The sequence below is a fragment of the Vanacampus margaritifer genome, chromosome 12 (assembly GCF_051991255.1).
Source record: "Vanacampus margaritifer isolate UIUO_Vmar chromosome 12, RoL_Vmar_1.0, whole genome shotgun sequence".
NCBI classification, from domain to species: domain Eukaryota; kingdom Metazoa; phylum Chordata; class Actinopteri; order Syngnathiformes; family Syngnathidae; genus Vanacampus; species Vanacampus margaritifer.
This window is the reverse complement of record NC_135443.1, coordinates 2,045,425-2,068,808: the sequence shown is the minus strand read 5'-3', so window position 1 is coordinate 2,068,808 and position 23,384 is coordinate 2,045,425. Positions and strand designations below refer to the sequence as shown.

The 23,384-nt window shown below is 40.1% G+C and overlaps 1 protein-coding gene across 4 annotated transcripts in view; it reads left to right on the top strand.

Annotated features, from left to right (window-relative positions):
* arid5b (AT-rich interaction domain 5B) overlaps window positions 1-23,384 on the top strand; it is a 118,874-nt gene that overhangs the window by 63,598 nt on the left and 31,892 nt on the right. For all 4 annotated transcript variants that reach the window (XM_077581910.1, XM_077581912.1, XM_077581911.1 and 1 more), the window contains one exon: window positions 4,458-4,688. In XM_077581910.1, coding sequence (XP_077438036.1) covers window positions 4,458-4,688 — 231 coding nt within the window. The remainder of the gene's footprint in view (window positions 1-4,457; window positions 4,689-23,384) is intronic.

Genomic DNA, 23,384 nt, shown 5'->3' with positions numbered 1-23,384 from the left:
CATGGCGCCCCAGGGCCTGTTCTAAGAATAGATCACCGGAGATGGGTCATGATGATTTCCGAGGAATTTTGTTTGGATATGGATCATTTTCAACATGAGACTCTGTTGGAATGTTTCGAAATAATGAAAGTGGTAACAATGCTCGATCATGGGAAAAATAATAATCACGATTATTTTGGCAATAATTGAAATCACGATTATTCAAACATTTATTTTTTGGTACAAAGCAAGAAAATGTTTAAACGTAAAAAAAATAATAATATTAAAACAAATACAATTCTTTGAAACACTACAATTATGCAAATTCCTTTTGGATGAAATAAAATTTATGAAATTTGTTATTTTACAAATGAGCAAATATATAAATTAAATATAAAAAAAATAGTATAAATAATATTTTTTTTACGATTAGGCTGATTTTGTAATTGTGGAGTGTCATAATTTAAATTAAATTAATTGCACAGCCCTAAGTAACAACAACAAAAGGCTTCGTATATGTATAAATATTTATTTATGCAAGTCCATATGTCAATTTCTAAGCCTGCCCAATGGCTGCTCAATGCAGCTCAGCTTACCTTCGGCCTTTTCCGTGACGTGCTTCAGACAGTGTAGTCTGTTGGACAGATTGCTTGAAAGTGGCTTTGGATAGTCGCCCACTCTTTTATGTCATTCCAATTTATTATGTAAACAATTGCCACTGTTACATAACAGTGGATTGGAAGTGCAGATCGGCTCATATTTCCAGAAATGGGCAGATGCAAGATTTTTGTGCTCGTTTAATGTCACACACTCCAAAGACGCAACAATTAGCATACAAGCTATTAAAAAGTCCATTTTCCATCCTACATTTCCTTTATGAGGTGCGATGCGTGAAAACTATGGATTGGTCTACAGCAGGACGACAAGTTATGGAACGCGATTACGCCACTGAGCTGTTGGGAGCCCAACATGGCCGCCGTTTACGAGGCAAAAACAATCCAAATGCGCCCACGACCAATTAGAACGCTTAGACAAACACACGCACGGCCTTTAATTGGGAAAGGTCGCGCTGGAAGAACAAAGAGGGCGCAGGCCTCGGCAAATGCCTTTGTATGCTTATTAAAGCCCCGCGGCGCTCTCTGCAAATTGAATGTAATCAAGTGCAATGCGGGCCGAGAACGAGAGCGAGCGAGAGAGAGAGAGAGAGAGACAATAAAAAGGCCTGACATTTGAAAACAAAAGCCGCTGCCTTACCTGCCAGTGAAAACTGTGTCAGAAGCGCAATATTGATTGCATGCGGGGTGTCGTTTGCAATGATGTACCCTCAATCTGCCAGCTTTGGGCTTTTTGTACATACACAGGATAGGTTGTTTCTATCGTCGCTTGGATGCTGAGAGACGAGCGACAAATTCCTTTTGCTTGATTTTCCTTGCAAATCGCAATGGTTCAAGTGGAATTCAACCCAATGTTTGATTGTTTTTTTTTTGCCACCACAATTCTACACACACGGTGTTCTGAGTAAATTGTGTTGGTGGAATAAGAATTAAACACACAAATTCATCATTTCTCATCCGTCTGAGGGGGCCGCCGTGTTGCGCAATATCGCCCTCTGCTACTTGAAAACAAGTTAGCGCGCTAACTACAGGTTTGAACACATTTTGTTCAGCAAACCATATTTGATGATGGTTTCAACAAAGCAATATTACGTTAGTGGAATATGAGTTATGAAGCAAAATCCAGCCGTTTTGCTCCATCTCAGGAGGCGGCCATTTTGCCAATCGCTGTCGACTGAAGATGGCGTCAATGTTGCTCAGGTCTTCGGTAACAACCAATCATAGCGCAGCTTCATAAAACAGGTGAGCTGTGATTGGTCATTGCCTGAGCAACATTGATGCCATCTTCCGTCAACAGCAAGTGGCAAAATGGCCGCCCTATGGGATGGATAAAAATGGCTGGATTTTGCCGCAAAGCCTAACTCATATTCCACAAATGTAATATTAATCAGAATGTCATGTTTAGACTTCAAAATGTTTAAGGTTGACTTTAACTTTAAACAAATACTGTACCATATTTTTGACTAGTGGGGCTGCATAGAGCATATTATTGTCCCCCCCAAAAAAAATTATGGTTGACTTCCCCCTTATTAGTAATCAAAATAGCATGTTTAGACCAGCAGTAATACATACAATGCATTCTAATCTTCAGCCCTCATGTTTTATTTTTTATTTTTTTTGTACGAAACAGAGCATTTTACTCATTCAAGTTTTCCAAAGTGTTGGACTGTTTTTGGGTTGCTACCAAGTAAGTGATTCGGAGTGAGTTGAAGCGCTTCGTTTAGACAATAGTTGTCATTTGCTGCCATCTTGTGGCATTTCTTGGCAACTACACACCTATTAGGGAAGGCTGTCAATTAATGGCAGATTTCTGCTTATGAAATGGTGTTGATTGGCTAATTGCTGAGACACGTTTTTGTTCTTTCATCTTCATGTCGCAGCCATTTTGTGACAAGTTAACGACAAAGCCACCAAGTTTCTTTCCAATCACGTTTATTAGCCTTCAAGCTCAACAACATAAAGAAAGAATCAGCTCCTGAAACACAAGTCGGCGGCAGAAATCCCCCCTGAATGTCATGTCCAAGGGCGATATATATAAAAGCGGGGCCGGGTGACGGTGAATTATTCATATTCGCGTTCCCAACTGCCTGCCTCGCTCGGTCTCGTCAAGCGGCTCGTCGGCCGGAGAGAAACAAGCGGAGCCAGCCTCAAAACCGCCAGACAAATGGACGTACATTTGCACACATATTTGGATTAGCCTCATCATATCGCGACCTTTCATAAAAGCATGCCGTCACCACCGAGTGCATTTGAAAGACTTCATATTATCATCATTATGCGATTATAAATAAGAAATGTAGAGAGAGAGATATTCAACGGTGGTTGAACCTTGCATTTCATTTCATATTTAGTTTGCATCATAATTACATGCGTGTCGAGGGGTGACGGAAATACAGCTGAGCATGTAATCACTTGCATATATATTCATCATATGCAAAAGTGAATTTAATTCTATTTGCATTGTTGTGTGGGCGGCATGAGATTTGTTCTTTCTTAACGAGGCAGGACTGCATGCAAAGTGTACTTTTTCATTAGCATTAGCGGCGCAGCTTGAATGCACATTTACACCAACGCACAAAAGGGGAACAAACTGGAACATTGCTCTACTATATATCTCTCTTTTTTTTTTTTTTCCACCGTCATCCATTTTGTGGTTCCTAGCACCCTTCTAGTGTTTTCATCTTGCCTGATCCTATTTCACATAAAATGAATCAAGTGTCGCGCTGTGCATGTCTGCCCTGTTCTTTCGTTATCAGCGTGTGCAAAGTAGGTCGCGGACGCACACGCTTTGGATGAAAGTCGTGGTCAAAGTGTGTTAAATTCTCCTAATTTGGAATGCAGTTAGCACTTTCTAACGAGTCTAAATTGCGACGCCCTCGTTAATGAAGCCTGTCAATCAACACAACCGCCGAGGGGTCGTTCGTCATTGCGCTACGGCCTACAATATATATGTGACTCGTATCGGACTTTTATCCAGGCCACATATTAAGAATAAATCAGAATTTAGGACTTGAACCATGTTGTGTAAATTCAGCCCAAGTCTCAATGACGCATATTGAAAATGAAGTTTTCTTAGTACTGGATGATCTTTTCTGTGCATTTGTATGTGTAAATCATTAAGTCAGACATATTATTTTCTTGAGGGGGAAAAAAAAGTAATCTGGTGATGTATTCCCCCCCCCCCCATTATTTTAAACAGTTTCCAGATGTCTTTCTGTCTTTTGTCAAAATACCCCAAGGACCAAGAATTACAGCACACTTTACACTAGGGCGACGCAATATATCAACATCGCATATCATACATATGCAATATATCAAGTAGTGCAACATGTTTTATACTGCTTTAGTTGCCGAAAAATGTCCAGACCGGCACAAAATTATTGTAAATAAAAGCTTGAAACTGAAAAGTTTTAACATTTATCCAAACTTTACATGTCGACAAGTTTGAATTGAGCGTTAATAGCGTTCGAGCCGGCGAGTAATGTTAAGATGCTTCTCTGTAAACATTCCTGAAGCGTTTTGTATGAAAAGCCGTTCTTTTGAGGGAGAGAAGTGCCGCAAGTAGCGCTGCTTAGCATTAGCATTAGCGAGTCAGACTGGAGTAGATCATGACGATTCTTTGCACATCTGTAAAGTGAAGCAGAAATTATTGTCAATCAAACAAATCATTCTGAATTGAAAATTAATTCGGAATCGAATCGCAGACCCAAAAATCGGAATTGAATCGGATCGTGAGACCGTCGTCCATGCGTGAAGGAGCCGTCCAAACAAGTGAAATGGGCAAAATGATTTTTGCCCCGTTGCTCATTGTAGACGCCAATCAGATTCCCGTGTTGAATTTGTTGCTTGTGTGTGCTCGCACAGGTCAGGAAGAGGACGGCAGGAAGGTGCTGGTCCTCAGCTACCCGCAGTACTGCCGCTACCGCTCGATGCTGGTCCGGCTCCGGGAGCAGCCCAGCTCGCTTTTCCTCAACCACACGGTGCTGGCGCTGGGCGGCATCGCGGCGCTGGGCGCCAACTCGCGCATCCTGTACTGCCGCGACACCTTTGAGCATCCCACGCTGCTGCGCAACGAGAGCATCTGCGACCACTTTGGTGAGTTGTTGGAGCGGCTCGGCGGCTTTTTCGCGGCGATGGAGATTATTAGCGTGTCACAAATACTTTGGGTGACCTTCTTGCCAAAGATGGAATAGAAAACGGGAAATGTGATTAGCCTTTTTCAAGATCCTGTTTGCTTGGAAAGGTCAAGGGGAAAAAAAAACATTCAACTCATATTGCCAAGTTGTGTTCCAATCATTTTAAACGGATTATTTTCACATTGGTGTTCATTTTTACTCATACATTTTATTACATTTATTATCAAGGAGGATTTTTAGCATCGGTCTTCTTTTCTGGCCAGTAAATGTAATTGATTATTAGTTAAATTATTTAAGTACAGGCAAGTGGATTATTTTTAGTTTTATTAAAAAATTGTAATGTAATATTTTATTGTCATTTTTAATTTTATTTATATTTTAGTATTTTCATTCCTTTTAATTTGCCATTTATTTGACTAATATTTATGAAAAAATAATTATTTTATTTTATTTATGCAATTCTATTCACATTTTAATCTAAATCATAATTTCTTGTTTTATTTTTAAAATGATATAACTTGTGATGATGTTTCAGTCGCATCAATAAGTGTTTTTCGTCCGAGCAGTTTTAACCGAGATGGGGGTCGGTCGAGCCTCACCTCTCCTAAAGCGTTTTCTGCTCTGGAATTTTTTGTAGTGCCGGAACATGTCTGCACTTCTAAATGCACACAGGAAAACAAATATCATCATGTGATTCATCTCGGTACGAGGGCACTTTCACAATCTCTTGTCGAGTCATCGCAGTTGTTTGTGTTCACCCTGCGGTTGTGACCCGCTGCATGTTGAACGCAACACCCCCCCCCCCCCACCCCCACACCCTCACCCCACCCAAAAATAATGATGATGTCATGACAACTAGAAGATTGAAATAGGAAGAGCAATTTCTGGAGAAATTGCATGTGACTGTTGAAGAGCCGACTCGAAAATGAAATGCTGTGCAATGAATTTCAAATGGAGGGAATGTGAAACATGAGACAGAATTTTTGGGGTGGAATTTCTTTATTAACTTGAGAAATTCACCACTAAGAATGTATAGTTATTCAAAAAGTCGGAACATGCTGAAGTTGGAATGATTTGGAAGGCGAATGTGGACTTCAAAAGTAGTCACAGCAACTTTGGAATGTTGAGCATTTTGAGAATAGAATTCTGTGGATGTTTTTGAGAAATGGCAAATTTGTTAACATTCATATGGGAAGAAAATGCAAAATGTTTCAATGTGAACATTTTGAAGTTGGAATGTCTGGAATGAATTAGGAGAAGGTGAATTTGTTATATTTCTCTATTATTTGTAGGAATTTTTAGAATGTTTAACATTTTGAAGGTGGAATGATGATCTTGAGTTTGTTAAATTTCCTCATGATTTGGGGAATTTTCCCAAGGAAAAAAATATGGACCTAGGATTTGTGGAATGTTAAACATTTTAAAATTGGAATGATTTGAATTAGTGGGGGGAAAATATGAATTTGTTACATTTTTCTTTTGGGGAATTTTCTCAAGGAAAATGTGGACTTTACAAAATAGGAATTTTTGGAAGGATGAACAAGTTGGAATGATTTGAATCAAAATGTTGGAACGGGTGAGGAATAAAACGGGAGAATATATATTCACGGAAAAAATTCTCAATTTAGTTTGTTATTTTTGCCACGGAAAAATTTCTCAATTTAGTTTGTTATTTTTGCTATAAAAAAAAGAAGAAGTGGAATTTCCCCCTAAAAGTGGTGTGGATTTTTTTTCTAGCTTGCTGGACATATTGACGGTGAATAGTTTGAATAGTTTGAGAAATCTTTCATTGATTTCAATTCTGTATCCACGGGAATGTGATTTTCTGCAGGGCAATGTGGTGCTTTTGACCTGCAGCATATCCGGGAGGTGAAGCGCCTGCTTTGCGTAATTGCCTCGCAAGAGGTGAGACGCAAACGCAAAGCCAAAGTCACTTTGCAGGCTTGAGGGAAAAAAAGTTTGCAATGGTGACGCCAACATCCTGTGGCCGCCGTTTGGCTCAACGCCGCCATTCCGCCGCCCGCCACATTTAAGGCAAACGCTTATTTTCAGCAGCTGCGGGCAGCGCCACTTGTTCTGCTTTTGGAGCTTTACAAGCACCTTTTTTTCCCTGCTAATATATATTTTTTCTATTCACTTGTTTGTGCTTCACAAGCAACGCAATTTCCATCACGCTGCCGAGGGCCCCGAGGGCATCTGGCTTCTTATTATAAGCACATTTGTGAGCTTTGCACATACGCAGCCCGCCATTTCCTGGCTCAGTATCCACTTTTATTAGGATGAATACCAGCGCCGGCGTAATGGCGTCCAGCTGTGACATAATCAACTTTTCTCTTTTCTGTAGCGAAGCCATGGAACGAGGCTTGTGCGCGTCAGCTGGTCAGCCAGATGAAAAAAAAAAAAGCGCAGTGTGAAATACAGTCAACAGAAGAAAGAAAAATGGTGTGATTGAGTCTATTCCTGGCGGGCCCGCTTATGGATTCATCACAGTGGCGCAGTCGGTGTACAGGCGCATTGATTATATAAGCGGCGGCGGCGGCTCACTCTTGATTTATATTTATACGATGTGATTTATTCCCATTTGTCAAGGTGAATTTGGGGCGATCATTCCAGCGCTATTGCGGCGTTAAACGCTCGCCACCGTACCGTAATGTACGGTACTGTAATGCGCTGGAGTGGCTGATGTAAGGCCCGCTCTCGGCAAACGACACTCGGCGGGCTTTTATCTGGCGCCATCGGCTGTTCAGGCTTTTAAAGCACTCTGAGCGGGAACAGGAACGCTCTTCTTGGCACTCGATGGGGTCCTGAGAGCCGCGGCACGCACACGCAAGTGGGATTGTTGTTGGAGAATTTACATTTTTCACATTCTCGTCGCGTCCAACCTTTCACGCCAGGGCACATATTTTACATGAGAAAAATGTCACGATATGCTGTCACAAAAAGAAGAAACAATATGTGTAACCTTGTAGGACTGCACAATATATTGTAAAAATATCATCATTGTGTTAACAGATTTTCCGCGGGTTATTAACTCTTTGACTGCCGAAAACGTTAAATAACGTTTAGTAAAATCCTATGGAGGAGTGCCAAAGACGTTAAAAGACGTTTGTTTCAAAACAGAGGTGAAACTAACCATTTTCTATTGTTGATTACTTAAAAACGGAATAAGGTAGAAACAAACTTTTTTTTCTGATGAAAGATGAGAGTCCAATCTTTCATTTGGTAGTATGTGTGTTCCCATAGTCCAAACACAACATTTTCTGTGGACCTTGAAAGATCAGTCAAAAGATCAGTCAAAATGCTTAAATCGGCTGGCACCCACGGCATCCCTTTTCTGAAAACGTCTGGCAGTCAAAGAGTTAAGAAGCATTAAGTCATTAACTCTTTGACTGCCAAAAACGTTAAATAATGTTTAGTAAAATCCTATGGAGGAGTGCCAAAGACGTTAAAAGACGTTTGTTTCAAAACAGAGGTGAAACTAACCATTTTCTATTGTTGATTACTCAAAAACGGAATAAGGTAGAAACAAACTTTTTTTCCTGATGAAAGATGAGAGTCCAATCTTTCATTTGGTAGTATGTGTGTTTCCATAGTCCAAACACAACATTTTCTGTGGACCTTGAAAGATCAGTCAAAAGATCAGTCAAAATGCTTAAATCGGCTGGCACCCACGGCATCCCTTTTCTGAAAACGTCTGGCAGTCAAAGAGTTAAGAAGCATTAAGTCATTAAATGAATTTGACAAAAATGAAGGCCTCGAATAGCATCGAGATGCAATAAATACCATGTTGAGAGGTATTGAAACAAAATGGCCACCCGTTGCTTCATGTTCCAAATAACAATTACCCTGAATTTGAAAAGAGAAACGTTGTGTTCCTGTCTACAATGTCCAACATGAAACACTAATGTCACTAGAGGCAAAAATTTAGCTCAACACAAATCGATGACTCAATTTTTCAGACTCCTTTTAACCCTTATTGTTAACTGTAACTTAAAATAGAACGAACTACTATCAATGAACTGAAAGATACAGACAAATTTGTATTTGGTAACCATATGTGTTCACTTTTATGTTAAAGGGATACTTGACTCAGTGAGCCATTTTCAGCAGTAAAAAGTTCATATTTTGTTCAGATTAATTTGATAACTTCATTATTCTTGTACAATTAATAACTTTAAAAACACATTTGTCCACTTGCTGTCAACTGAAGATGACATCGCCTGTGCTCAGGAAGTCGGTAACGACCAATCATGTCTCACCTGTTTGCCGGGTTTGGTCAGCAAGCTGAGCCATGATTGGTCGTTACCGACCTCCTGAGCACAGGTGATGTCATCTTCAGTCAACAGCAAGTGGAAAAAAAATAGTATTTGAAAAATAATGAAATGACCAAATTCATTCTGGACAAAATATGAACTTTTTGCTGCTGAAAATGGCTCAACGAGTCAAGTATCCCTTTAACAGGAGTATGAAAAACTTGAAAAAGATCGATTTTGTACATTTAGAACAGATACAATGTGAGTCATTTCTGATTAATTGCGAGTTAACCGTGGAATCATGTGATTAATTCTGATTAATAATTTTAATTGACTGCAAGCCCTAATAAACATATGCATATATGTATATGCGTGCGTATATATGTGTGTATTAAATAGCTTTTAAGGTGCATTTAAAAAATAAAAAAAAGCATTAGATTTGATGATATCTGCATAAAACCTGGATAATGGCCCGTGCAATATGCATATTGCATATACATGCAATAAATTCATACTTTCATATATTCGACCTTAGTTGCATATCACCATCCAAAAAGAGAAGAGTATTTCGGGGCATTATTATCATCACTATTGTGGCCTGCTTAGACTTTCTGCAAAAAAAGAACCGAAAACATCATTAGCGGTGACAGCCGATATTAGCAATGATTGAAATCTTGACTTTTTAAAACCACTTGTAAACTGTCAAACCGTCAAATTGGCTCATGCTTCGTGTGAATGCTTGTTTTGTGTAGATGTACACCGCAAATTGGCCAGAGGCCAGTTGAGGGTGTACCCCGCTTCTCGCGCCAAAAAGTGATCTGGGATGAATTCCAGAGCTGCTCTTACTTGACAGTCAGTGAGAACCATTTTTTTTTTCTTCTCAAAATCGCCCTCGCACTTGAGGACACGGGTGACACGTAATGTTTATAATGTATAATTATAAGCGCGCATTCCGTGCCTGCTCGGGTTCGACGACACCCGCTGTTGTGCTGTGTAGGTTTCATTTCTGTGGCCGCGTGAAAAGCAAAGCATCGTAAAGGCTCTGATGCAATAACAAAAATAGTTGGAGAGGGTATGGCATGCGGCGAGCTGCTAAAAGGTTGACGGTGTCGCAACACGGACAACAAAGTGCTCACGCGCTCTACTTACTGTAAGTACAGATACTTGAGTAAAAAAACACAAAGTACTGATATAACGTTGGTACTTACACATTTTGAAATGCACTTTAGTATGAAAGTTAGTTAATTAGTTAACTGGCAGTCATTTTTGACTGAAGCAACCCCCGTCGCTCCCGGCTGTTTTACTGGATTTTGACTGATTTGGCAAGGCCCACAGAACATTGTGTTCTATTGCTCCGAAAACACGGAACCTACCAAAAGAAAGATTGGAGTCTCCTCTTTCATCAGGAATAAAAGTAAATTTGTATTGTTTCCGTTTTGCAGCAATTAGCTACGTTTCAGCATTATTCACAGACCTGTTGAAAACACTGGCAAAAAGAGCTTGTTGCGACATGGCCCTGGCTGATCTCTTATACTCTGCTTCCACCTGATGGCCGTTTTTTGTAATACCTACCATTGCTTTAAGCCACCTCTTCACATCAGAAGCTGCATCAAAGCCTTCTGTATGCTCAAAGTATTAAAAACATATTTTTGGGGGGTTTCAATGAGTTCAATTCCCAAGCGAGGAGGTGGCAAGAGGAGCCCCGGAAGCCTGTTAGCTTGCGAGCTAGCTGGCGGCTTGTGAAATATACCTGGTGATTTTTTTTAATCAATAAAAGTTGGTAGAGTTTTTGACCACAATCTGTTGTGTGTAAAATTTTGAACGCATCGATTTTCACTTTGCAGGGTCTTAAAATATATAACTTGCTTTTCCCAACTACCGAGATCTCAAATCCTTCAAGAGCTCTCCAATTGTTGACGTTGCCTTCGTTAACGTTGTCATTAATGAGCATGTTTTGACAGTTGTACACATATTAGTTTTCAAATGTACGTATGACTGAAAAAGTGAATACTCAATTCCTGAAATATCACGTAAAGAAAATAACGGTAACAAAAGAGTATTTGTTGTAAGTATTTGCCAAGAGACTCTGCGGTCAGTGCGCGCAAATCGAGAGCATTCGAAGCAGGCATGCAGCAGATGCCGCGTGGATTTTTGCTCTCAAGGGAAATATTACGAGCTACACTTTTCCCCATTCTTTCGCCTCCTTGACTTCCTGGACTTCTGCTGACCCTTCCTTACCCCTCTTGTGTCAGAAACCCAACGCTCATGCGGCCCGGCTTAAGTCAACACATGCGAGCGAGGCAATGAAATCGGGGGATTGGGGGGGGGCATTACTTGTCGTCGTACGTCAAGTCTAATATAGTCGCGGTCTGCCGCATGGAAGTCTATATTTCAAGCTGCAATGTGTTTGTTTGTTGGAAAACTCTCACTCATCGCTGCTTGGCTTTTATTAAGCAGGGATCTCCAGTCGAATCTTTGCTCGGAGGGAGCGAGAGTAAAGGCCTTTTATTGCTTTAAAGATTAATATTGTCGCCGGATGAAAAACAACCTGTGGACGCTTTGGCTTTATAAATCTTCCTGCACTAGAATGTGCCAGGAGGAGGGGAGGGGAGGGAAAAAAAAACACACCGAAAATGGGCCATGTTTCACTCTGCGAGATCACATCCCCCTCCAGAAAAGAAAAAAAAAAAAGAAAAAAACATTGACTCTGCTCAACATGAACTTACAGTTATGATGTCACTCTTTCCACAACTTGAGCCGCTGGCTGTCTCGCCCTTTGAAACATGAAATCACATTAGGTGAAATGAAATATGCGCACGTCAAATATCGGCTTCTTGTAACAACGTTCTAAGATTTCATTTTTGCGTGAATGGCCTTGAAACAAGACGCCGATGCCAAAACAACAACAAATGTGACATTGTGTTTGCTCTTCATTAAATAATTTACGAGGACAACTCGTGGCCACATTTTTTTGGGCAGTGACTCACGTGTGCGCTTTTCATGTTTGAAATTGACGTCTTATAGAAATGGAACAAGCGATATTGAAATGAGACTGTATTTTTCATTTCTGTCTGAGTGATTTGGGGCAAAATATTATTGCTTTGAGTTCCCGTAAGTCTTTTTTGCCGTAAAGACTAGAATAGAAAATGTTCATTTATTTTCTTTGACATTTTACTATCCAAAAATGAAAAACAACTTGATACCCAATTACAGTATATCAACAAGCGGCTACTATGGCTCCATGCTATGAGCTAGTAAGTTAGCTAGCATTAGTTAGCAGTCGGATTAACATTATTGTAGGAACGTTATAGCCGTTGGATTAATGTTACATTATAACTATAATTTACTTTTTTTAAACCGCAGAGATAGAATTTTAGTCTAGCGTAGTTTTAGTCAGGTAAAAAATGTGTGTTGACGAAATGATTTTTTAGTTTTTGCTGATGAAATTAACACATGTATGTTGCCATTTGTAATGATTGACATGTAAACAGACCAATGACTAAAAGGTCAGAGACTCGGAAAATGAGAGTTTATTGCCAATTTCTATTCGCCTCCCACTTCGCATCTTGTTTGTATTTTTAGCCAGATTGCCAGGAGGTAAACAAACTCAGGTTAATTGTCTTGATCCAAGATAATTAGCTCGCAACAAGTAAAAATAGCAACCAGGTATTTTCCTCCATCTTCATTTCATGTGAATTCAACTTTGTTCTAAACAGTCAGCAGCCATTTCATTTGAAAACAAATGTGTTGTTTGCACTGTGAACCCTTTCTAATATTATCTGTCATCACTACAGCGTTCTATTTCTCCCTTTTATGCAGCTGCATGATTATAATATCCATCATCAGGAAAGACGACGGTATTGAGTGTGAGACGCCTTGTGTTAAGTTCCGGCGTCATCAACGTTGCGTGTTGTTGCAGCTGTGGCGCTTGAAAAAGATATGAAAGAGTTTGCTCATGTCAACGTTCTGATAAATATTGCAGCACTGAAATTGGCGTCAAACGTTATCTATTTTATTTGTTTATTATTATTATTATTATTATTATTATTATTATTATTATCTCTTTGACTGCCAAAAACGTTAAATAACGTTTAGTAAAATCCTATGGAGGAGTGCCAAAGACGTTAAAAGACGTTTGTTTCAAAACAGAGGTGAAACTAACCATTTTCTATTGTTGCTTACTGAAAAACGGAATAAGGTAGAAACAAACTTTTTTTTTCTGATGAAAGATGAGAGTCCAATCTTTCATTTGGTAGTATGTGTGTTTCCATAGTCCAAACACATAATTTTCTGTGGACCTTGAAAGATCAGTCAAAATGCTTAAATCAGCTGGCACCCACGGCATCCCTTTTCTGAAAACGTCTGGCAGTCAAAGAGTTATTATTATTATTATTATTATTATTATTATTATTATTATTATTATTATTATTATTATTTATTATAACATTATCGCGTTTCTATTAAATACTAAATAAGGGCTGTGCAATTAATTGAAATTCAATAACAATTTCAATGATGACACTCCACAATTACAAAATCAAAATAATTGTAAAAATAAAAAAAAAAGATTATTAATATAAATGTTTGCATAATTTTTGTATAAATGTATACATTTGCACCTTTTTAAAAATTTTAAATATCTAATTTAATAAATGTTGTTACATCCAAAAGGAACTTGCATAATTATAGTGTTTCAAAGAATTTTATTTGTTTTAATCATTTTTATTTATTTTTTTTACGTTTAAAATGTTTCCAATTTCTCGTCTTCTACCCAAAAAATAAAGGATCGTCGTTAAACAAGGTCTCTAAAGGATTGTTTGATTATCATTATTGATCATTTTTTTTGCACCTCTAGTGCACACGTAAGTCAAGATACCACATGAATTTGCTTTTGCTTTATTGTTGCTGCCGGCTCATTCCCCAAAATAGTTTTACGTTAAACTGGTCCATGACGCAAAAAAAAAGTTGAGCACTCTGAGAGTTACCGCACACTAAATGAGCAGTAAGAACACACTAGCAGATTTGTTTTGGTCTTGCATAAAAATCTGTCCCAAAAATTGATGTGTGTTTGCATTAGCGCAATTCGGCCGAAATGCCAATGTCCAGTTCCTGTAAAGGGAAACGGGGCGACTCATCGTTTTGCGAAAGTCATCGTGATGCAATCGGCAAATTCCCCCCCCGGAAGATAAATACCAGACGAGCCTGTCGCGGCCTGAAGTGACTGACTCACTAAAGACGAGCTGCGCGCTCGTCAAGCACGCGGCGTGCAGGTGCAGGCTCGCTCGCTCGCTCACTCGCTCGGAGGCTCTTCCCGCTTCGCCGTCGTCCGACGTGTTTACATGACAGCATAAAATGGAGCCTGGTGTTTTACAGCTTTTTAAGAAGCACTGGCGAACACGCCAGTGATTACAGAACGAGCCGGAGGAAGCTTGTTTTGCCGTAAAATCAGTCTTTTGTCATGAATTATAAATAACCTTCCCTACAGAGTACAATAAATCGGCGTGTAAAGAGGCAAACATGAAGACGGGAGATGCTGTGGCCCATTTTATGGTGGCAATGATTGTTATTTATAGCCGCCGCGCTTTAGCGTTGTGCGGCTTTTCCCGCAATGATGGCGTCCCCGTGATTGGGCTCATTGGGTCGCCCCAATCCCATCAAGTGTAACTAGAGCGTGATCTATTAGAATACATATGTTTTATTGATGTGTTTATCCCACCATTCTTTTATTTATAGGTCGATGCTGAGAATTTTTCTCTCTTTCTCCGCCAGTAATGAATAGGATAAGCCTTGAAGCTTATCCACCGCTCCCTTTCATAGCCCACCCTTCCCTCTCCGATCCCCCCTCCCCTACCTCCCCCCCCCCCCCCCTCCCTCTCGGAAAGCCAAATTGAAATCTTTCTTTCAAGCCCGCAGTCCTACTGAGTGCTCGCCGCAGTCTGTCGGCATCAATGATGTGCGAGCGGTTTTGAAGGTGATCCCATTTTAGCAAACGCTGCGCGTTATGTAACGTTTTGACGCTGTCGGAGTTTGTTTGTTTTCCTCAGGAGCTCCTTGGGTGACACGTTCACATATTTGCTTAACTGTTGTTGAGCAAGCAGAGGTTGAGTTTGTCACATACTGAAGGGGCCTGTTGTAAGGAAGTATCATGGTTAACTCATTTGCTCTCAAAAACGTAATACGCTGTATTTTAAATGTTTTGAGTGTCCCAAAAGACGTATTTATACGTTTTTTTGTTTTTTTGTTTTAATGCCTGACTGTCTTAAACGAAAATCTTCGTGCTTGAGGTAAGCCGACTGCTCTCGAGCAGAGATGGGAAATCCAGGTCAAGAAAGTAAAAACCCTGCCTCAACTCAACCGGCAGGTAAACGAGGTCATTATGAGAAGCACTTGTGGCTAAAGCCAAACTCTGGCAGGGTTTTTACTTTCTTGACCTGGTTTTCCCATCCCTGCTCGAGAGCTGTTTGACTTTGTTTATTGTCACGTAAACGGAATGCAGCTAATCTGCAGCTAATGAATATGTCCTGCCCGTATTTTTTAAAGAAAGGGAATTCTTGCCAACATGGCCATCTTACAACACTGCGGCCTTGCTCCTCTTGGCAACTATCGGCGCCAGAGGTGGCAAATCCAGGTCCAGAAAGTAAAAATCCTGCCATAGTTTGGCTTTAGCCCCTGATGCTAGCAGATAAACCAGCGCCATGGGTGCTAGCTAGCTAGCACCTAGGGCTAAAGCAAAACTGTGGTAGGGTTTTTACTTTCTGGAGCTGGATTTGCCACCTCTGATCGGCGCGTACCCGGAAGTGTGAACTAAGTTTGTTGATGCCGAGGTCCAGTTCAACCCTCCGGCCAGACTTTGCCTGGCTTCGCACAAACGCCTGGTCTAGGAGTTTTGGTTTTAGCAGGCTTTTCCAAGTAGTTGGTCGGTCACAGATCCTGTTCTGAGAAACTTGCCACGGATACTCTAGCGTTAATCATGCTACGTGTCGCACTAGTGTGACAGCTGTTACGTTTCTCAAAACTGGTGATGAACTGCAGTCGAGGACACAAAACGTAGCGTGACGTCCATTGCTGATGGCATCAAAGTTGAATCGAATTCAAAAGGAAATGAGACAGACTAGCTAAGTCCAAATTTAAGTATAGTTGAGTCTCATTAGAGACCAAGTCAAGTCGAGTCTTTCATAAGTTTTAGCCAAGCAAGTCCCAATTTCTAAAATTGGCGATTCATGTCCCTCAGCTCAGGTGAGCAGTTGAGATATCTCGCCCCGTCGGAGTCTCGCCCCCCCGAGAGTGTTGCGTAATCGCAGCGCGCTGCTAAATGCCAGGGTGATATTAAGTAGACGCGGGTCGGCGCATTCCTCGGCGACCGTGTCAGTCAGTCAGATGTGGGTAAAGATTAGTTAGCGCTTGGAGGCGTCATAAGGCCATCACAAGACCACTGCTTGGACCCCCCAATGTTAAATAATGTAAAATCAGGCTCGAAGTGCCGGAAAACTATTATGCAACTCTACAGGCAGTGTTTGAACTGGTGTAGAAAAACAAGTTGAGCACCGTGTAATACTGCACATCTCCAAGGGGTGTGGCCTAATGGATGACATGAGGAATTCCAGGAGTCTGGTTGGCCGGTGGGTGATCCTGCGCGTGAGTTGTGTTCTGCAGCAGCTCCTTGCGAGTCTTATCACTTTATAGATATCTAAAGAGATTGCTTTTAATGGACTAGTCAACTGGAATGGTCAACTGCACTATGTTTGCTAGTTACTTGGCTACCTTGGTTGGTTGGTTAATTTGTTAGTAATTAATTTGCTATTTGGTTAGTTGGAGTCTTAGTGTAAGGTGCTTGGCATGTAAAGTGGCTAATTATTTAGAAACTTGGCTAGCTAGTTTGCTACTGAGTTGGCTAATTAAGTTAAGTAAACTTAAGCTAAAGTAAACTTAAGCTAGTTGACTAGTTTGCTAGGTTAAATCAAATTAAGCACTGTATATTAAAATAAATTCTAAGTAGGCATTGTTTGTGTCTGTGTTGTTGTTTTTTTGCTGCACAGTGAATTCTGTAGAGTAAATTTGACTGTATTTAGAGTGGGACCAAATAGACTCAGTTTTAGAGTAATATTTACACTTGGAAGAGAGTAAAATAAAAAATTGAAAAAAAGTCACTCAAGGGTTGAGGAACGAACTCACCACCTTCAGCTAGGGAGACAGCCGATCGACTCCTTGAGTATATCGCTCATGTCAGCTGGAATCTTCCAAACTCCAAGAGACCAAAAATGATGTTTTTCGTCTTCTCTTGGAGATCAGAAAACAGGAGGAGGGGCATAGCTCAGGTGCTAGTGTCGCAGTCTATTTGTTCCCACTTTAAATGGAGTCAGAATTTTCTGTGTGGCATCTTGAGTGATGATGGAAGTTTTTGTTTGAGGTATGAGACGTGCTTTTCCAGGACATGCGAGTTAAACCTCATATTGTAGCACTTTTCGAGCTTCCGATTCCACTGTAAATAAGCTTTTGTCAAATGGTTCCTTGCAAAGGGAAAGCTTGAGCCTTCAGAAAGAATCCAAAACCCCTCCTCCCCCCCCCGGCCGTCCACCCTCACACACACGTCTACCCCCTCACACACACACACACACACACACCTAGCGCAAATGAATCTGATGAGAATGATTTTTTTAATCCGTGGCAATGATAAACTTCTTTGAAGGCCTTAATTGGCTCTTCCTGGAACAGCAGAGCTTTGCTTCATTTGATCTGATGAAAGCGTAATGTTGCTTCTCTCCCGCGCCCCGCAGCCCCCGCGGGGGGAGCACGCACAACAACGCACAGCTAATGAATTAAGAACACACAAGTCCTGTTTTTTCCTGGTATTATTATTTTCTCTGGCTGGCCCTCCCAAATGACTTTCATAATAAGGCAGAGAAATTCACACTGAAGCGCTGCCTGCTAAATTGCTTTCGTTTGAACTGCTGCGTGCGTTTGGATTGAAGAAGATTGTTGAATGAAAATTGGGATTTGTTGAAAGGTGGCAAAGCAAGGTCGCATGGAAAATGGGATGGGCGCGCCAGGGAGAGAGCTGGCTTTACGAAAACATTTATCATGAAGGGAAGGTCAACCATCGTACTAAGATGGCGCTTCTCAAAACTGGGGGCCGGCGACCCCCGGAGGTCGGCCATCCGAAGTTTGGCCATCTGCAAAAAGAATCAGCAACAAATGATCTTGTGGTATCATGTTAAAAAATCGGGTATCCCTGCATGAATACGTTTTTTATTCAAGAAAGAAACACACATTGTCTTGTTTTTAGAGAATAAAGGCATTGAGCAAGATCAAAAATTATTATTATTTTATTCACTTGTTAAAAGCATGGTTTGCTTCCCACGTTAAACTTTTAATATCATATTGACAGTTAAGGGTAGTTAGTTCGTTAGTTAGTTCGCCCATGGATGTGACTAGTACATTAGATGGCTAGCCTTCTATTGCATAGTTAGTTAGTTAGTTAGTTAGTTAGTTAGTTACTTTGACTAGTATGCTAGTTAGTTTGGGTAGTGACTTAGTTTCTGAGTTTTCCAATTTGACTAGTATATATGGCTAGGTTGCTCATGGATGTGACTAGTACATTAGATGGCTAGCCTTCTATTGCATAGTTAGTTAGTTAGCTAGGTAGTTAGCTAGTTACTTTGACTAGTATGCTAGTTAGTTTGGGTAGTGACTTAGTTTCTGAGTTTTCCAATTTGACTAGTATATATGGCTAGGTTGCTCCCCGATTTCATCTAACTAACTAGTTAGTTGGCTAGTTAGCTAGTTGGTCAACTAACTGGCTGGTTAGTTGCTAGTTACTTTTTTGGGTTCGTTTTCGAGCTGCATCCTTTCGGTTGCACCTCCAACCTTATATTTACATCAAAAAAAAATGTTTTGTGAAAGCTGTGAAAACAACTGTATGACTAACTTTAAAATATGGACTTAATGACCTAATGTTGAGTCTTGCAATATGTTGGGATGATTTTGAGACAATGTCCGCTTCGTTATGGTTGATCGGGAGGGCACAGCAACAGCGGTGATGTGCTTGTCCTTATTACACGGCAGCCTATCATCAACATTAAGTGCAAGCGGTTATTTTCGGCTGGAGTTTACTGCGGAAGCGCCGGCAATTTGCACGGCATGTGCGGCGGGGGCGAATTTGGATGCAAAGGCGTCTGGTGTGTTTGTAAGAGCGGTCAATGCAGAGCGCGAGTGGGAAGACCACTGAGTCATAACAAGTGTGGGAGAGGGAGAAAAAGCCCGATGATTATTTACTCCGAGCCGTGCGGCCGCAAGCTTCGTTACTGGCGAGAGAGACGTGCGTGGATGTGCACACACCAGCAGGGAATCATTTTCACTTGCAGTTTGTACTTTGCTATTAATAAAAAAAATACAAATGTTAATCGGTTAAAGGACCACTGAATTGGGGTGAAATTTGCTCTCCGCATTTGGCCCATCCACTGAGGGAGCGGTGAGCAGCAGGCAGGGGGCGTGCGCTCGGGGATCATTTGGTGATCGAACCCCCCAATTCCAACTCTTAATGCTGTCAAACAGGGAGGCAAATGGGTCCCATTTTTATAGTCTTTGGTATGACCCGGCCGGGGATTGAACCCACAACCTCCCTTGGACACTCTACCACTAGGCCACTGAGCTGGTAATCATTTTGATAGTAAATGAATAAAGTCATTATTATGAAATAATGTAATATACTGTAACTACATAACTATTATTTATGATTTCATTTGGATCCGTTATTATTGGTAGCAATTATTATGATTGTACATAATTGTTGGCTTGTTATTAATATTCCCAATACTAGAAATATTATAAGTAATATAGTGTTCAACTTCTTACTTTGAATTATGTGATTGTATTTTTATGCATTCATGGATTGTTATTTAATTAATAGTAAACTTGATATGTTTTAATTATTTTCATTTTCTGAATATTTAATTGCATTTTTCATACATTGTTAGCTTGTGCCAATGTAACTATTTGATTCTGTATTTTTTTTTACGCTTGATGATGATTTGTATTTTATTGACTTTAGTTCATTTAGTTATTAGCTACAGCTCTTGTTAGGCTCTCATTCGTTTGTACATGTGTGTCTAATAATGTGCTCCAATGGTCATGTTACCATAATTCTGTTAAAATTAAATTACATTGTTTTTTTTTTTTTTTGCTAGAATGCCTAATATTGTGGCCGGTGAGCCTACATGTGCATCAAATATTGAGGGGAGGGGGCTGAGTAAGTGGAATAAGTGTCGCCGGGATGTGGTCTTGTCGCCATGGCAACGGCCGCCTTCTGACGATGATTGATAATTGTCAGCTGAATGGCAAACGTACTGACAGAATGTTTGCGATAATAGCTTTTTAATGCGAGCGTGCATAGTAATGAGCTAGCTGCTAAAGGCGGCGGGGGCGCGGGGCGGGCCCCGCCCTTTTCTAATCACATTTGCTGCCACTCGCGCCGTCTGTACACAAAAGACAAATAGATGTGCAAAACGCACTTGGAATTGATGTCTTTGCCGCCACATGAAAATGTGAGAAATGTTCCCAATGAGGACAAAGAAGCAGACGCGCCGTTTTTTTCTTATCTAATGCTGTGCAAGCACGTGAGAATATAAAGCCAGCATAATTAATGGCCGACGCGGCGGGCGTTTTTATGATGCGACGTTTGAGTGCATAATGCTCATGTTTAGACGACATTTCGAAATGTTGGCGGCGGACGTCTACGAATGGGATTGATCCTCCGTGTGTGGAGGCATCCGCTGAATTGCAAAACTAAATATATGCTTTTAATCTCCAGGTGTTGGTTGGATATTTGGCTATCTTACTAGTCAGTTAGTTGCCTAATTAGCTGGCTATTTCGTTAGTTAGCTAGTTAGCTGGATTCTTTGTCATTTAGTTGGTTACTTGGCTGGTGAGATAAATTAGTTAGCTAGTTGTAGTAATGTAGTTGGCTATTTAATTATTTATTTGGCTAATTATTTAGTACTTAGTGGGCTGCTTAGTTCAGTGATAACTTAGCTAGTTGGCCAATTGTTAAATAACTATAGCGTTGTCTAATTTGTTAACTTGTAACTAGTTAGTTTTAATTACTTTTTGTAGTTTGCAAGTTAGTTTGCTACTTAGTTAATTGTTTAGTCAGATAGTTAGTATGTTGGCTGCTTTGGTAATTGGTTGCTAATAATTAGCTGGTTCATTTGTCAGTCAGTTCATCAACAATTTTTTCAGTTAGTTGGTTGGTTAGTTGGCTATGTAGTTGTCTAGTACTTAGCTAGGAAATTATGTAGTTAATAGCTTAGCTATTTTTTTGGTTGGCTTTTTAGACAGTTGGTGCAAAATTGGCTACTGTTTAATAGTTGGCAAGCTAGTTTGCTACTTAGTTAATTGTTTAGTTAGTTAGTTGGTTGGCTGATTTGGTAATTAGTTGCTAATAATTAGTTGGTTAATTTATCAGTCAGTTCCTCAACTAGTTTTTCAGTTAGTTGGTTGGTTAGTTTGCTATGTAGTTGTCTAGTTAGTTAACTAGCAAAATTATGTAGGTAATAACTATTTAATTGGTTGGCTATTTAGACAGTTGGTGCACAATTAATTGGCTACTGTTTATTAGTTGGCTTGGCTAATTAGTTAGCTTTGTATGGAATGTAACTGATAGCTAAAAAAAAGTTTAGTCAAATCTTAACACTTCTACTTGGCTAAAACTTTAAGGGGTTTTAGCACCACCTATTGTTTTAACCCAATAACCAGTCAGTGTTTTTTTCTTCTTCCTGTGGATAGTTCTAACATGAAGCCTAAGATTTGTCCCCCCCCCCCAACAGATTGGTTCATTGATTAGGTTTAATAGGCTCAGTAAGCTGCGCTTCCAGGAAAAAAGTATCGCAACACTCGCCACGTCGTCTCTAATCTTGCCATTAGCTACAATTACTGCTTCTCTGCTATCTAATAAGAGCCGTGGCAACAAATCTGCCTGAGAAGACAAAGATCACGTTTAAGAGCGATATTTATAGTTTGCATGTCAGACATCACGCTTTGTTTAATTATGGCCGCTATCATCTGTCAAATCCATGGAGGTCGTCGTGGGGATGAATTAAAAAACAAAAAAACAAAAAAAACACACGCTCTCCTCTCGGTGGGTGGGCAAGTATTAGCATTGACTGAATGCTTTTTAGTGACATGCAATTCGTTTTTTTTATTTGTTTTATTCATTGCTTTTTTTTTTAACATTTAGGCAAGAATTATGACATTCGTTGAAGGCCATTTAAGATGCATGTCATGTTTGTTTGGTGACATTTAGGAACATAGACCCATAGCTAGTGCAAATGTCTTCTCAGCATGCTTTAATACTTAATACTTACTTAATGGTTGGTTTTAAAATCATTAACATGACTTTCTTGTTACATTTTTGTTTTCAGAATAATAAAAAAAATAACAAAAATGAATAGTCACAGTTTTGGACCATTTTGGGAAATTGAAAAAGCTAAGTATCAGTTGTTAGAAATGCATGATTTTTATTATTATTATTTTTATATATATGTATATATATATATATTTTTTTACTTTTCTCATTAATCACAGCACTTACTTACTTACTTACAATTTTTTTTAATCCCCAAATGTAATTTAATTCCTAATAAGGTTTTTTTTTTTTGTGTGTGTGTGTATTTTGTTTAAACGCTGCGCCTTTTACGGCCTGTTGTAAATTTCCAGCGTGACTGCCGGCCTTTGTGTGGGCGTGCACGGGCGCGTCTCATTTTGTTGACAAATCTCCACCGTGGACCTTATGGACTGAGCTGACTCGCTCGTATGTTTTACAATGTAAATAAACATGCGCACAGCCAGTATGCCAGTTAGTTTCATAACAAGAATGTGGGTCACACGTTCGTGCATTGCCGTTAGCTGCACTTGAACGCCACCTGCCTGATGAAAGCATGCCGTAAAACATAATCAAACTGAAACGAATTTGGCAAATGAAAAATTCCGCTCAATTTACCTGCAAAAACTCCAAATGAGCAGCAATTCGGCAAGTCATCATTTGGGAGGCGCCGCTTGATTAAGAAACAAATATTTGTTTTCAAAGGCGACATCCGAGTGAACACAGCGTTTTTTTCTTTTCATCGCGCTGCCCTGTGGCGCTCCTTTTCCACACTTGAGCACAGGAGTGACGTGTCAAGCCACCCCGGGTCGACTTTGATGACTTTTTGGATTGTTTTCATCGTCTCCAAAAAAAAAACGGTGGTGGAGAACAAGAGGAAGGCTGTTTTTGACAGGAGGCCATTCAAAGAACAAGCAAGCACGGCGTCACAACGTTAGCGTCGTCACAACGTTAGCGTCGTCACAACGTTATCGTCGTCACAAGGTTATCGTCGTCATAGTGACCATCTGGATATGTGCTGTATGTT